This window comes from Neurospora tetraspora (assembly GCF_033439725.1).
Source record: "Neurospora tetraspora strain CBS 560.94 chromosome Unknown B0H65scaffold_8, whole genome shotgun sequence".
NCBI classification, from domain to species: domain Eukaryota; kingdom Fungi; phylum Ascomycota; class Sordariomycetes; order Sordariales; family Sordariaceae; genus Neurospora; species Neurospora tetraspora.
The window spans coordinates 1,521,677-1,537,895 of NW_026944390.1; the positions used below are offsets into that span (position 1 = coordinate 1,521,677).

General features: G+C 52.1%; 4 protein-coding genes across 4 annotated transcripts; 2 read left to right on the forward strand and 2 right to left on the reverse strand.

Moving 5' to 3' along the window:
- Positions 1–4,198: 4,198 nt before the first annotated feature.
- Positions 4,199–7,897, reverse strand: B0H65DRAFT_478137 (GPI ethanolamine phosphate transferase 1; the record flags this gene model as incomplete). The annotated part of the gene is made up of 4 exons (XM_062827465.1): positions 7,343–7,897; positions 5,535–7,278; positions 5,238–5,482; positions 4,199–5,181 (listed from the first exon to the last, which is right to left on the reverse strand). Coding segments are annotated over exons 1-4 (2,963 nt in total), but the record flags the coding sequence as incomplete, so codon positions are not given.
- A 207-nt stretch (positions 7,898–8,104) lies between these two features.
- On the forward strand, positions 8,105–10,034 carry B0H65DRAFT_315716 (DNA polymerase subunit Cdc27). The gene is made up of 4 exons (XM_062823368.1): positions 8,105–8,336; positions 8,422–8,477; positions 8,545–9,593; positions 9,669–10,034. Exons 1-4 carry the CDS (start codon positions 8,283–8,285, stop codon positions 9,836–9,838), a joined length of 1,329 nt encoding a protein of 442 aa, XP_062677681.1. The 5' UTR covers positions 8,105–8,282; the 3' UTR covers positions 9,839–10,034.
- Positions 10,035–12,511: 2,477 nt separating this feature from the next.
- Positions 12,512–13,320, forward strand: B0H65DRAFT_478147 (uncharacterized protein). Its single transcript, XM_062827466.1, has one exon. It carries the CDS (start codon positions 12,643–12,645, stop codon positions 13,147–13,149), a length of 507 nt encoding a protein of 168 aa, XP_062677682.1. The 5' UTR covers positions 12,512–12,642; the 3' UTR covers positions 13,150–13,320.
- A 1,281-nt stretch (positions 13,321–14,601) lies between these two features.
- On the reverse strand, positions 14,602–15,834 carry B0H65DRAFT_552706 (uncharacterized protein; the record flags this gene model as incomplete). Its single annotated transcript, XM_062829908.1, has 3 exons — positions 14,602–14,839; positions 14,896–15,471; positions 15,638–15,834. 3 exons carry the CDS (start codon positions 15,832–15,834, stop codon positions 14,602–14,604), a joined length of 1,011 nt encoding a protein of 336 aa, XP_062677683.1.
- Between the last annotated feature and the right edge of the window lie 385 nt (positions 15,835–16,219).

A 16,219-nucleotide genomic window follows, 5' to 3' on the forward strand; every position in this document is an offset into this window, starting at 1 on the left:
ATCAGGAAATCGATCGAAATTCGGCCGCGTTCATAGTCGCACCAAGGTCGGTTTTTATTGCCCACGGGTTTCCTCTACGTGGAGGTAGGGCGGGCAGAGGGTGGTGACTGGAGAGGAAAAGGTGAAAACGGGATGTGGAAAGTGAGGGGGATCGTGAACAAGGGCGTCGAGGGTGTTCTCTGGTTCTTGTCCAAGACTCGCCGCTTGCTCCTTCTTTGCTTTTCTTTGTGAGGAAGCCGGGGATTGGGGAACTGGGAAGGGACATGGAGGAGCAAGGTAGGTGCGTGGTCTGAAAGCGGGAACATTCCGACGCGAGGAATATTCTAACTGCTACCTGTACCAATTGCCGTCACTGTCAGCAGAGCCGGGGAGGTGAGGCGGCCAAGCACAGGCGGAATTGCAGGCCTACCGCTGCCATAGTGCCATCCCCGGATTGAGCGGACTCACTTTTGCTAGCGCGAAAACGGTTGGACGGAGCGTATGAACCTGTACGGAACTTGGCACATATCGAACGAACCTCATGTCCTGACTCCTTGTTGCGTGTGACTGCACGGTACCATCTCAAAAAGCTCTTACTAATGTGTGTCTACAAACGGAGCAATTTCCGCAGTTCTTCGCATTGGTCTGTCTGCGTGAGATATCGTTCTATCTTGCCGTTCCGGCAGGTCTGAACTCAACTCTTCTATGTACATCACCAGTACAGGCACGGAAACATAACAGCCGACCAGAGACGCAGTGTGGAACTCTTTGTGTTTGGGGCTCTGGATCCCCATAAAATGTCATCCACCCCAACCTACAAGGACTTTCCCGGTCGTCTCAACATTGACCGACATGTTTCGAGTCTTCCCTTTTGTTCAACTTCAGGATGTGTCTCATGCCTCAGTTTCGTATGATTGTCATGAATGGGGCAGTGGGACTCTTTTCGTTTGCATGTGAAAAGGGGACCTGTTTGGACTCCCTGCTACGTGACAGGTACCTTGCTTTTACCCCACATATTCTCGACGAACGGTTGTTATGAGAACTCAAAAAGGAAACGAATACCAAGACGACAGCCTCCTGCTGTTGGTCCGATATCGTGGGTCAGCTGGATGTCACTCGAGGTTCAAGGCGTTGACATCAGAATGCGCCAATGTCTCTTGCCTCGTGGTGCCCTCGTGGCTCCATGTTGCCTCCTTGATGCAGTGTTTCCTGTTTGCGGACTCACTTTGCCGTTGCTAGTTAGGACCTGACTACTAGGTATAACGAGCCTCACGAGCTAGCATGACAAGAGCAAGTGTTTCGTGATTATTTTCGGTCTGCCTTCTGCTTACAAGTCACAACGACACCATGAGCAGTGAATGCGGCAAGGAGGCAATACTTTCCAGGGAGCCTTGTGCTCACATCAAACCCCATCGAGCCCCCATCATCGTCACCCGAGATTTGGTCGCCCGGGGGAAACATCCAAACTGGGAAATGCTGCCCGCCATCACAGAAATCCGGGGCACGGCATCTCCCTTGGCTCCAAGACCTTTCAACAACGACTCCTCCTCCACCTTGAAAAGACACAAGATCACAAATGGATTTCTCTAGGCCTTTAGTTTGACTTTGACGGGAACACGGCGTTTTCCACAATGTCCACCATCACAACTATAATCATCATCGCTCCCGTACTAGGTATTTCGCTGACAGATGCCCTAGAACGATCCCTTTTTGCTCAGCTACCCCGCAGCGGTTTGGAGAAGGATATTCCTGCTGCCCGGTGAGATGACCTGATCCTTCAGCACTGCAGTTCACGCAGTTCGTTACGGTTCAGCTTCAGCTTTCAACCGTTCGGGCGAGTGGTTATCCTCGAGTACCTCGATGGCCCCAGGTCCCAAGAGAGTCTTGGTTCATCGCAATTGGTTAACACCAACCGACTTCACACCACCACCACAAACTCGCAAGCTCGCAAAGCTCGCAAGCATCACCAGCATAGCATGTAAGTAATTAGAGAAGAGGGAATGGTGCTGCCCGTTAGCGTCCGACCTCCCGCATTCTCACCTGCGCCTATCAGGGGCACACGTAGTCCGATCTTCCATTGTCTTTCGATCTCGAAGTCCTTGGCTCTACACTAAAAGGCTTCCCCAGGAAAATCCTCATACTGGGACGTATATAAATCCGGGGAAAAGTCTCCGAGTTCATGATTGGAGGACCACATACTGTGGTTCCGAGCAAAAGAAAAACCCCCCTGTCAGGTACCTGGCACGGACTACTACAGCCAAAATTTCGGGGTTGTTAAGTTATTCAAGAAATGGGGCCGGGTTTTGACGTCTTGGAACATACGTCTTGCTCTCTCTATTTTCATCCAAGAACGTGTTTTGTATATTAGAAACGGCGTTACGTCTAATCTTTATGATCAAATGGAAGTTCGTTTATCAATTCTGTCCTCCGGGATAAAATATTTCGTCGGCTTGAGAAGGGATCCTTGGATATTCGTAATATTATATTACATTCCTATTCTCGGAACGACCTGGTTGTGTAAGGTTCGGTACTTACCCCGCCTATTAAACTTACCCATGACACCAAGTAGGTACAGTCTTCGGGAGACATCGCCAAGTAAAGATGATCGCGAAGATGTCCCAGGTTCTCACCTTGGAATACCACCACGCACCTCTGAAGTAAACTTCAATGGTCCCCGAGTCACCGCATCCAACAAAATTGAATTGATTCCCTTGTTTCACTAACAAAGATAGTCAGCAGTAAAGATGTTCGTTAATTTCCAGCATCGACACCTACCCACACAGCCCACACCATTAATCGACACAAGCTTTTTCCTCCCGCGTGTCTTTTATCTTGTCAAATCCCCCCGTCTTACCGTCCGTCTTCCGTCCCCGTTCGATGGTCGGGCCGTTCCCACCTCCCTCCCAGGACTCCATCCTTCCCTTTCAACGATTTCATTTGATCTGTCAGCAAAAGTCTTCCGCAAGTCCCACACACATCTCCTCATTCAAGTGGGAATTTGTTTACACGACCCCTGAGCCCTGCTGCTGCTTTTGTGCCCAGAACGAGCAAGAGCTGCTCCCCGCATTCTCGCCGAACCGGGACGGGACTTCCCAAGACCCCCGACCCGAGTGTGGGGACGGGCGGCCGGTGGCCCGGTGGTGGTCTGGTGGAGACACAGCGGGATTTAAGCGAAACTGCCGATTCCGGTCCCGTCTTTGTGAGAGGGGGTTCGACCGTTCGAGAGCCCGTCGGAGTTTGGGGGGACCCTAACCCTCGCTTTTGTAAGGGCTTGTTGTCGTTCAACTACTTCCTGCTGGACTCTGGAGGACAACAACAACAACATCAACAACATCAACAACAACATCAACAACAACATCAACAACAACATCAACAACAACATCAACAACAACATCAACAACAACATCAACAACAACGTTAAGTGATGGTTTGTCGAAATAGTAGGTTATGGGGGGGGGGGGGGGGGGGGGGGATCAATTCAAGCCCATGATTTTTTTATGTAATTGGTGCAGTCGCGGGATTTGATCACAGTACAAACACTCTGTGGCGCTCAAGCACTCGATAACGCCTGAAGATGAGATGCGTGATGGCGTGAAGAAACAGACATCATGGACCAAGACGGGACCGCACCTAAAACGAAGGCGAAGCAAAACAACGCAAATCTGTTTCACTGGCTTCGCTGGCTTAACAAACCAAAATCCTCCACAGCCTGATCCGAATCAACGCACATCTCGCTGGGAGTGGATTTCTCTTTATTTGGCTCGGCCTATTTGTATGGTGTTAGGTATATCTCTTGTTGATGACGTCCGTTCCCTATGCATGCATAGGTACATGTAGTCGAACCGCAGTGCAGACATACGCACCTGTCAGCAGGCTTCTATGATTCTTCAACGCAAAGAAACAACTAAGGGAACGCAATTCAAATCACGAGGTACCCAAACAAGGCAATTCCCACTGTGATTAGGTAGGTAGGTATACAGATCAACGTAAATTCAACCATGTCTTTGCTCTGCGATATATGGCAGTACTGGTTGGAGGTTGGTGGACAGACAAGTGGAAGATGACAAAGGCTGTATGTGTCATGTAGAATGCTGCATAGGTTAGGTACGTCTGTTGGAAATAGAAACGGCGGGTTCAACGATGTGGCTATGCTCCTTGGTGAAATCATCGAGGTCAGGTTCAGTACATCGCGTGTTGACGAAGTGTTCGATAATATGCTTGAAGAAGTTGAAATGATATCGTGACGAAACACAGGAAACTATTACACATCTGCTGTATGTATATACCATATATACTCTATCCAACTACTAGCTGGCGGTTCCCCCCTTTTCTTGTGACCCTATGCAACATATCGAACATTAGATACCATCTATACACTAACAACTCCTTTTGCAAACGTAACTCAACTATCACCACCACCAACCAACCCCTCAACAACCTCATTAACCTTCTCCACCACCTTCTCCGCCACCTTCCCCTCCTCCTTCAGTTCACCTTCCTCTCCAACCTCAACCCCAGCAATAAACGCCGCACTAACCGGCTCCAAAGCGCTCACAAACACGCACAATAAGCTCGCAATAACAAAGTGACTAATCGTGCTTCCAATCTCCAACCAGCTGCCCTCATCCTTAACCACCCAAAAAAAGTACAGCGTCAAAATGTCGCTGATGCCCATGACCACCATGAACAGGGCCGAAGGGGCCACGCCGAGACGCTTGTTCAGGATGCCCAGGTTGGCGCTGATGAGGGCGAAGGGGATCATCAGCTTGAGGATCAGCATGGCGCCCTGCGAAAAGGGGTCGAAGATGGGGATGAGGCGGTAGACGGAGTCGAGAGAGAAGGAGGAGACGGAGGCGACGTTGCCGGTTGAGAAGAAGGCGGATTGCAGGAGGATGAAGAAGAAGAGGGCGACGCGGGCGTCGTGGAGTGTGAGGGGGCGGAAGGGGGCTGGGAGGTGAGATTCGGTGGTTGGTTTCTTGGTGGTGGTGGTCTGTGGCGCCTTGGAGGAGAACGTCTGGACTGCGTGTTCCAGGCGAACCCAGCTGACGAGGAGGGCGGAGAAGGCGAGGTAGAAGAGACCTTCGTAGGAGATGGTGAGGATGACAAAGGTCGGGGCACAGGTGAGGAAGATGACGAGGATCCGGTGCATGTAGTGGTTGTTGGGCTGCAAACGGTAGGCCAAGGGCATGAGGAGTGATGCGACTGTTGGGCTTGTGTTAGAGAACGATCACCAGCTGCTGAGGAGCATGCAAACTTACCAAGAGTAACCCAGCCAATGATCTGGTTGCCGCGAGGTAGACCTTGCTTGGCCTGCAGCGAAAGGGCACTGGAGCGGGTGATGATGATGGAAAGCACAGTGAGGCCTACTTGGATACCGACGAGCGACCTAGACAAGTGGTTCCTGGAAGTAGGCTTCGCGTTCCATGAGAAGTCGGCGAGGACAAAGTCCTCGAAAATAAGGTAAAGAAGGCCAATGACGACCATCAATACGCCTCCGATCGTACTACACATCTGTTAGTAAGTGGGAGAGGACAGCAAGGGGTGTGTGTACGAACATGAGATGGACGTTCTCTGCCTTCATCGCTGGTAGGAGCGTGAACGTGCTCATGGCGATACAGGAGAGGAACCAAGTGGCAGATAGCGCACCATGCTTTTTGAGGAACGACAGGCCGTGGGTGAAAGGCCAGAAAGAACCCAGCACAAAGAGGATGGTGAGAATCTCGCGGTGGATGTAGCCCAGGGCAAGCGACTCAATGACGCCAACATAAAGCGCGCTGTTGAGCACGAACGAAGCAACACTTCCACCCGAGTTGATATGGCCAAGCAATTCCTTGCGGCCTGCCGCCACACTTTCGCGACGCGCATAGACTTCTTCCCAGAAAAAGACCGGGAAGAAGGCATAGGCGTAGTAAGTGAGGGGTGACTTTGAGATGGTGAAGGACGCATAGAGGGCAACAAGAACAGATGTGAAGAACAGGCCTTTGCTAAGCGTTCTCGAAGGTCGCACACGACTATGTAGGACGTGCAAATCAACGACCATTGTAAGAGCATACGCGATCCAGCCCAGATAACCGATGGTAATAAGCGCTCTCAGGAACAGCCAGTCGTAGGTCTGGAGATATCTTAAGCCACCAAGACCGACCTTCATAAGGGCAGCTGATTCTTCAATGGCTTCCTCGTAACGGCCGGCGTCAATGAGCTGGCGGATGTCGGCAACGCGACGTTCCGGGGAAAGGCCGTTGTCACCGAACGGCTGGTACGGCCTGTACTTCAACTCAGTGGCCTTCTTCTTTTCCTCCTTCACACGGTACTGCTCCAAGATACCCTGCACATTCACCAGCGACGCCTCGGCCTTCTCCTTGATGTCGGCAGCAAGGTACGACAGGGGAAGTTCGCCGACCGAGTTGGCAGGAAACTCGACGCCAACAAGGTAGGACATGAGAGCAGCAACATCGGCCTGAGCGACATCATGCCTCCTGACGTGGTCCAAGTTCCAGTCCGCAGAGTACTCATCATGGCCGGGCGCCACTTCACCTGGGTAGAGTTGAGGCTTGGCAACCCCTGAACCCCAAACAATCAGGGGGGTCCGCGTATTGTCCGGGTGACCATCACCATGGCTTCCCCAGTCGCTCATGCCGTGGTCTGCGGTAAACACAAACGCAGTCCTATCATCGCGGTAGAAGTCGCGGAAGAGCTCAGCAACCTCCTTCACGCCCTGATCCACAATCTTGATGTTGTTAAGGTACTCCTTTGAGTAAGGGCGGTATGAATGACCCGTAGTATCCAAACCTAACAGATGCAGGAAGAAGACAATCTTGTCCTGGCGAAGCGCCTCAGCAAGCGCCTTGTTCCTGCGGGCCTCAGCAAAGAAGTCCTTTACATGGTCAAAGACCCAGAGGTCGAGCTGGGTGGCGTCGGACGAGAAATCCTCAAATTCGTGTCCGTACGTGTAGGCGTCGACCCTCCCCGGGACAGCTCCCTGCTCAAACATTGGTAGAATATCCGGGCTGCCCCAGCTCCACGTATGCCGACTGCGGTTGAACAAGCTGTCAAAATTGACCGGGTTCAACTTCCATCCTGTCGTGACGGCTGACACATCTTCGTACAGACCGGCGATGAGCGCAACATGGCCGGGTCGAGATTCGGTCGGTACACGCGTATGGGAGACACCAAAGGTTCCCTGTTCCAAGATCTTTGATCGCAAATAGGGGGCAAGAGGTCTGGGAGTCAGATCGGCATCGGATTTGGGATATGGTTCGGGGTGGGACTGGAGTGCCTTGTCGGCGCGCAAGCCGTCTCCTGAAGAATGATGATGTGGTTAGCGCTTGGCCGCAACACATTGGACTCGGAGTAGCCCACTTACCTACGAACAGAACCAGTCGGTCCGCTGGCGCATTACGATTTGGGGATCTTTCAACATTGAACAAGCGCATGCCCGTCTCAATGGGACTGACAAAGTAGATGTCGAAAATGGAAAAGATGTAGGCGAAGTGGAAGATGACGGCGATGGCCAGGAACCTGAACCGTGGAAAGGCCGCCATGATGAAGTCGAGTTGAGGCCAACAAATGGCCGTCTAAGGATGGACGTATGTGCGGGTTTGTACAATTATTATATCGAGCTCTGTTGTATATGCGAATCGTGGATATTAAGTCGGGCGCATCATGGCGCAGCAGTTGGATGTCGACAAAGTTATGGGGCTTCAATGGTCTGTCCTGGACGTATTCAGAGTTTAAAACAGCTGGTTGAAACGAAGGAAAAGGGTCACAGCGGCCCTCAAGATACTTCAAAGAAGATCAACAAAAGCTCAGCTGCAAAAAGAGCAAAGAGACTGCAAAGCTCGAGGTTGTGATTCGTGGTGCCAAATTTCGGCCGCTAGAGATTCGCGATGCCAATGCCACGACGGGGGAGCTGTTCGAGCTAGACATTGGGCCAGTAAGGTACCGAATGACGGAGACAGACTGAAACTCGTGGCCCGTCAGGGTGCATGCCAGCTGTCAGCCAGCCTGTCAAAGCGCCCGTCAGTCAGTTTCGGCTGGTCTGTCTTTGGGCGCTGCTTTCCCCCTGCAGCAGGAACCAGGGGCCACAGCCACTCAAAACCACTGCCGCAAACGTGACTTCGCGGCAGCGCTGGGTTGCCTGCCGGGCAAATCACGTCGACGACGCGCCTCGGAGTTCAGACATTCATCATCATTTCACTCTTTTGATAACTTTCACTTGAATCTTCCAGAAGCGATAAGCCAAAAATATCACTGCTACCGAGATCAGCTGCTTCCAATTCACACTCCTCAGCTTGATTCCAGCCATGGAAGATTACAAGACGTACCTGGCTGAGAATGTCCTCAGCGAGGACAAGGTGGTAGGTCACCCACCCGATTACAAGTCGATGATGGTATTGAAACTGAAAGGTGAAGAGCCGCGACTAACATGAGATCAAATTTCAGGTCACGTATCGCTTGCTAAGTCGGGCCCTGCGTGTACATCCCAATGTAGCCAAACAGTAAGTAAACGAGTTTCTCTACACCTCCATGAAAAAAGTCCAAGAAGCAATGGCTTACACCAAGTAGAATGCTCTATGATTTTCACAAGACCCAGAGCACCAAGAAGCCCGGATCTGTCTATGCCACCTACCTGCTATATGGTATCCAGAAGTCCGTGCAGCATCAAAATGGCAACGCCATGGACATCGACTTGCCTAGTTCGCTTCCCGACGCCGACCCGGTTGACGACGATGAAGTGCCATCATACACCCTCGCACTTGTTCAGGAAGACCGACTAGCAGATGTCCTCAAGGATTACGAGACGATATCATCGATACATGTGTACAGCGTCGGACCTCACCCAGCCAAGGACCTTACGCTGCTTGTCGATGCCGCTCAAAGTGCGCTAGCCATCAAGGATGATACTAAGAAACCCCGGCCCCGTACCATCGTCAACTCTCACGTACGCCGAAGGGAAAGAAGGGGACCCGGGCTCAAGGCTGCCGCTCCCGCGCCCGTCAAACAGGAGTCGAAGGCTAAAGCAGCACCCACCAAGACGGCACCTGCTAAGCCAGCGCCAGCGCCCGCCCCTGCTGCCGCACCAGCAAAGTCGAAGGAGGAGAGCAAATTCGCTACACCGGCTACGGAACCCGAAGCACCCGCTGCTGCCACAAAGAAACCTGCGCCATCACTCAAGCGCAACACCTCTGCCGCCTCCGGTATCATGCAAGCCTTCTCCAAGGCCGCTTCCCTGCCCAAGAAGGCGAAGACTTCGGAAAAGTCTACTCCCGCTGCCGAAGACACGCCCGTTGCCCTATCAGACGATGGAGAAGACGATGACGACGTCCCATTGCCGAAACCCGGTGCGGCATCTTCGCGGAAGAGCAGGAAGGAGCGGGAGGAGGAGCTGAGGAGAATGATGGAAGACGATGAAGACGAGGACATGGAAGAGAAGGCTGATTCTCCCGCCCCAGAGGAAGAGGAAGAAGAGCCCGTCGTCGAGGAACCACCGGCCAAGGCTGAGGCTGCCAAGGAGGAGGAAAAAGAGATTGTGACGACCACTGGGGATGGAAGGAGGCGCGGAAAGAGGAGGGTTATGAAGAAGAAGCAGATCATGGATGATCAGGGATACCTGGGTAAGTTTTACTCTTGACAGAAGTCCAGCCACTGTATGGCTAAAATGGATGGATACTGACGTGTCAAAATTACAGTCACCATACAGGAACCCGCATGGGAGTCCTTCTCCGAGGATGAGGCTCCGCCAGCCTCCAAACAGAAGCCCAAGGTTGCGAGCTCGGCGCCACCCGCGGCGGCCGGGAAAGCGAAGAAGTCTGCGCCCAAGGGGCAAGGCAACATCATGTCGTTCTTCTCCAAGAAGTAGTGGTGTGTGGTTGGCTTTACCATTGCCATCTGATCATTTTGAGTTCTACATCCCCGTCTAGATGTTTGATAGATCTTAGCGGTTCACCAGAAGTCAACGCGTCTTTTGCCTGTGCTATCGTTGACTTGCTTACCTATCTTTGGGAGTTCTTGGACCTTCTCAGGAGAAATCTCATTACGACTACTTTCGATATAAACCCCGAAGGGAAAAGACGCATTACATCCTCAGTGCAGCGTTTTTTCGAGCTTTCCAGCTTTCTTTTGGCTCTTCTCCTCGTAAATGTCACGTCGTGTTTAAGTTTATGTGTGGCGCCTGTCTGTGTCACCAACCATTGCATTGTCAGCAGCAGCACCTTCCTCCGTTCAGGTGTGTTTGAAAAAGGAACCAAGCACATGGAGAGACAGGCAGACAGTCGGACGGGTCAGACAGCAGCAGCAAGCAGTGCTGGCAAGAGAACACGTTTTTGCGTCTCCGTCTCCGTCTCCGACTTCGGTTTTCTCTCTCCCTCTCTCCCTCGCCGTTCCGTTACATACCTCACACATACACGTGTACATACCTACCTTTCGGCGTCAATGTCCGTATCCGACGGACGCCCTTTTGTTGCACGCTGTTTCTTGATACGGTACCGAGGGAGCGGCCTACATGTCTGTCTGTCGGGCGAGCGGGCGGTGCGTGTGTGAGATGTATGTATGTCTCAAGTCGATAACGTACAGTACTGTGCAAAGTGAAAGTGTATAGACATAGGTATATAGGGACCAACTGCTGCAGGTCCTGTCGTCAGCTGGCCGGTCAGATAAGTAGTGACGTGAAGATGTGTTGTGGTTTGTCTCAGGGACATGTTGATGGCTTGTTTGTTCCTCTTTTCACTTGAGCATCGATTCCAAAGATGGATTTGCGCAAGAAACGCCACGCCAGGCAAGGTCAAAAGTCGTATGTATACAAGTAGAAAAAAGGGAGACAAAGAATCAAAGAGCGGCGTAAGCAGGAAGATGAGGAGCAGGAAAGGGGAGAAAAGAAAAAGGGTGGGAAACATAAGCCCCATGGGGACGGGGGGTGGGTGTGAGGGAAGTTGACAAAACGAGCACAGCGATAAACGACCCAAACGGGCGGGACGCATGACGTTACACCAAATACGGGTTCAGTTTCATACATACCCGACAGTCTGGGAAGAAGAGGGGTGGAAAGAAAGGAGCTTCCCGAGAGAGAGAAGGTAGAAAATCGAAAAGCAAACATGGGAAGACGGACCATTGATTTGGGAGCTGGGAGAGACGGCAGGAGGGCAGGAGGGGTGATGATCACTGATGCGATGATGATGAGGCGGTAAAAGGGTCTGGCCAAGGTTTTGTCGACTGTTGCTCGACAGTAATTTGTCCGTGATGGTTCGTCTCTTTTCCCAGTTTTGGTGTTTGAGGTGTTGAGTGTGTAGGCGCTGGCTCGGGTACCCTCCAGTTATCTTGAAGTTTGAGCCCGATGATCCAGCACGCTTGCTTGACGGATTGATGACATGCCCGAGGCTTGGATGGTCTCAGAAGTCACACCGAGAGTAGGCAGTCGGCCTTTAACCCTCGCTACCGACGGCATCTCGTAAAAGTGCAGTGCATTCACCACAGTATATTTCAAGCAAACATCGTTCGTTCCACAACTCCCAAGACTCTCCCATGACTCCATCCCAGATAACGGAGAGAACAGCCACATAAAGACGACTACACTAGCAACGGGCGGCCGTCTCGCCAAGATAATATCGGATTTATCTCCCCTGCTACCTCCATCCTTTCTTACGGGAACTGAAACGTTCGCAATCCGTGATGCGATGGCTGACATGGTCATGGACAAGGTCAAGGACAAGGACAAGTCATTTATTTTCCTTTTTCCAAAAGAAAGCTCCAAGCTGCCCGCCCCCTCCCCGCTCTGACAGTCAGGATTCATTATTGGCATCATTCATGTCATTCACCATAAAGCATTTGTAATGCTGTAAGCCTCGGTCATCCGGTAGTCTGGCCAAGGTAAGCAGCCAGGTTGCCAGATGTGGAGCGAAAGCGACAAGGTGAGCAAGGGAAGGGGAAGTTCACCTGGACTCCCCATGACATTCCCGACAATCAGGCTTGCCAAGCTTACCAGGTCAAGCCAGGTCAAGGGATCAAAGTGAGCGAGCCCGTGAGCCCGGTGAACACGAGATGCCCTTGCCAACATGCCAACAGGACCCAACCGGGCGGTGACCCTTGCCTTGTCATTGTCGTCGTCTGGTCGTCGGGAATGTTTCCAACGGCACTGGTTGGGTTGACTTTGACGAGGTGTTGGTGAAATTCAAAGATTCAAGAATGCAATGCTCGATGTCTCCAGTATACAGAAGGATTGGCGACGTTCACAAGTTTGTCGTCGTTAACGTTTGATGCTCTCCCGTCGTTCTCCGCCGTCGCCGCCGCCTTCGACTGACCCGCCAAGCATCCCGCCGCTTAGTCGACGATCCTTTCCCATCTCTGCCATCCCACTTTAGAACCGTTCCACGTGGAAGGCAATGATCTTCGCAAAGACGGGAGCCAAGAATAACCACAACACTTCAAAGTCAACCTGATGAACTCTTCCAATTCGGGTCGGAAGATTTTGTATTGTAACTACAGCAAGCTGTACATCTAGTTGCCCCATCCCTTCGAGCATCCGTTCGTAAACTCAATGAGAACCTCCAGTCCCTCCATTCCATCCTTTCCACTCTGGGCCATAAGCCTTAGGACTGTGTTTGTTCTCGTACGGTTTTCGTATAAAGGGTCGCCCTCGCTTCGCTCCATGTCTCGCTCCGTGTCATAATCATGTCCCGGCAGGGGAGACAGCAGCCCTTCCAACCAACAGCTCAACCAACACCGCGGGTCCTATTCAAAACTTCCGGGACGGGCAGCGGCGCTGTCTTTCAGGGAATCACTGTCAGGGACTACTGTCAGGGCTCACCAAATAGTCTCAAGTCCAGACCCGTCTATCGCTCAGAGGCTCGTCCCGCAAATAATATTGTCCTGTCTCATCATTGGCATTTTCATTACACGTGTCGCGAGACCTCTAGCGAAAGACCCAGACCTCCCAGACCCAGGCCCGGGGAGTCGGGTCCGAGGAAACGGGGTCTCGCTCGCTGGACTGGCGGGCAGGCGGGTTCAACGGGGTTTGATGGAGTTGACGGGTTCGGCCGGCGGTGGAGGTGGGCGGATGTTGAGCGGGTAGGGACTGGACTTGTCGGGACTCGTCGGGACTCGTGGAGACTCAACGGTAACGGTAACGGTAACGGTCAACGGGGCCGCCGGGTAGTGCAGCGGAGTCGGGTTCAATGACAACGAACACATGCCTATCGCAATCCATTTCATTCCAGTAGCTGAAAGGATTGTTTTTTTTTCAACTTGTGCTTCCATGCGTCGTTGCCAGCTGGCTGGTTCGGTCCCGCCCTAGCTACACTACACTACACTACACTACACTAGCACGACTACTGCGTACACGTGTAGCAGTTAAACCGTCTCCTCGGAGCCGCCGACTCGCCAACTGCAACGAGTCCCAAGCACCCCTTTCTCTTGCTTGCTTCATTCTTTATCATTCTGTGTAACACCAATCCAAGCAAGACTGAGGCAAAGTGACTCAGGTACAAATCCCCCCCCCCCCCCCCCCCAAAAAAAAAGCAGAAAAGGAGGGGCGGCTCGGGGGAAACAAGAGCCAATGAGACGGAGGCCAACGGCCTCACTTCCGGGTTGAGCTCGGAACGACCTCCTGTGAGAATCACAAAAAGTCGGGGCTTCTGCCGATTGCCTGGCTACGGGCTTCGGAAGTGGTACCCATACAACGGTTGAGAGACTGAGTGGACAGAGAACAGAAGGGGGCAAAGGGCGTAAGCGTAAGGGGTAAAGACGGGAGTTGTTTGTGTGATGTGTGTTGATGAGGTGGCGAATAAGTCTATTAGCTGGCATTAGTACACTTGACTGGCAAGCGGGTAGCGGGATCGGTAACCGCCAACTGTTAAGTGGTTGTTGGGAATTTTCGTTGTGTGCGTCTGTGTGTGCGCCTGTGTGTGTGTCGCGATGTAGTATTGCAGGTGCACGATCGCCGATTATGGTAAAGGCTACTGGTGTGTGATCCTGGTGGTGTGCGAAGCGTTTGCGTTCCTGGGATCACAAGGAGTGGGTGGTGACTTTTGGTGAAAATCACGGATAGAGCCCCAGTGGGATGGGAGGACGATAGAAGCAGTTCGGGAATCAATCATAATACTTTATGGGCGAAGAGTGTAGGAACTTTGTTTTATGAAACAGCTCGATATATTGTACCTATAGAGAAATGTGTCCTAGTGTTTCCCTTCCATGACCACAGGGAACCTATGAGGGACACCTTTCCTCCATTCATTTGCTGTTTCCTTTCACCAGACAGGTTGTGTTCTCTCCCCAGATTTCGCAGTTGATATGCAGGATCCGTAAAGTTGGGTATCAAATCGAGCGCCGACGTAGTGAATGACGAGAAATATGCGATAAAATAGGATCAGAGTCGTTAACATGCGCGTGTCTCATATCGATGCTAATGATGGTGGTTGTGTGGCCTTTGAGAATGAATGCATGTATCTCTTGCGAAAGAGTCTGGTTAATAGCGAGCCAAAAACAGCAAAACAAAAAGAGCAAAACAAATCCAGAAAAAAACAAAAACGATATCGTCAGCTTTCTTCGCTTAAACCTTCATTTTCATCGTGTTCTAATATCCTCCTTTTTTTCCCTCCTAACAGAGCGACAAGGACACTGAAACGTATCATGTTACTTGAGCTTCATCGCCTCAAGTTTTGCTTGTATGCTCTTCCAAGCTTCGGGATCGGGTTGAGGTTCCACCCGCTTCGGCGCAAGTCGTTCGCAGTCTCTGTTAAAGCACTTGGGACAGGTGGTGACATGTGGCTCCGAGGCGAAGATGTTCTTGCAGGACTTGCATTCAAAGTGAGCCTGGCGTTTTCCGGGCTGGTCTCCAGGATAGCCATAGGGGTACTTGTCCTTCTTTGATCTGTTCAAGGGGTCAGCAAAACTACCTTTTAGGTCATGAATGTGCGGTAAACTTACGGATCCCGAGGGCATTCCGTGCAACGGACGTGCTGGCATCCCTGGCAAGTCTTGTTTCCAGAAGTGAAGAGGCTCTTGCAGCCGCAGCAAGTCCTGCGCACGCGTTGGCGAGGCTTCTTGTGAACCAAATCTTGAGCTCCAGTCTTGGCGGGACGTCTGAGGACGAGGTTCTTCTCGGACTTCGGGTTCCAGTCGGGGATGATGGGGGCGTTCTCGGCACGGTCCTTGATTATCTGTGCGCGCTTCTTCCTGCTCTCCTCCCTCTCGGCCTCGGACTTCTTGGACGGGATACGAGGGCACTGCTTGCACCGCGTATGCTTGCACTTGGAGCATTCCTTGGAAGCTCCGAACGAGGTGTCGCATTGGTGGCACTTGCGGTGGACACGCATCTTGATGGGCTTCTCAACACGGAGAGCATGGCCCTCAGTCGAGTGCCACTCGCTAGGCTTCAGCTCCAAGCCATAGAGCTCACCGAGCTTCTTGGCACGCTCCTCGAACAACTGAGCGCGAGGGACCTCTTGGGCATTGGGGTCAACAGCCTTGGCCGCAGCAGCAGCAGGGGCGGTCTTGGTGGTGCTATAGTCATTTGTTAGAGATTGTTTTAAGTGATTAAGTGAAGCACAGTGAAATGCATCGTGAACAATCGCATTGGGTGGATCAAGCTCAAAGCTGACGGACGGTATGCCAGCCCGTGCCCAATAACAACTCCTCCCCAGCAGTCCCAGAAAGAAATAGGCCTTACCTCTTGGCGGTTTCCTTGCCCTTCTTATCGGCGGTAGCAGCGGGATCGGCCTTTGCGCCGCTGGTCGAAAGTCGCTTCGTTCTCAGAACCGTCTTCACTCTTGCCAAGACCTTGCCGAAACCCTTCTTCTCCTCCTTTGGGACCACGGGTCCCCCCTGTGTAGCCGAGCTCATGACGATGGCGTTGTTCTTGATCATAGGGTCGGTTTGTTTAGGATGAGTTGGTACAACTGTAGTCGGTTTTGCTGAAATGAGTTGATGTATAGTAGTAGTGGTGGTCGAGTCGTGTTGTTGGTGGTTGTTGTTGCTGATATGATTCGGTTCCAAGCCCTTGGGATCAATAGGTGAGGTGGACCCAAAACGCCGCAATTCCAACCAATCCCCGTCGATCACTGCCTCCTCTGTGCTCGGAGAAATTGTTGTCGAGCTTGGTTGTTGACAGACATACACACACGGCTTATGTGTGTTGTCCTGTTGTGTGGATAAGGAAAGAGAGGAGAGGGTTCCTCGTTCTTGGGAAGTGGGATTGAGGGAAAGAAAAGGGAACTGGGCGGCCGGGGAGGAGCCCAGGGGGGTACGGGGT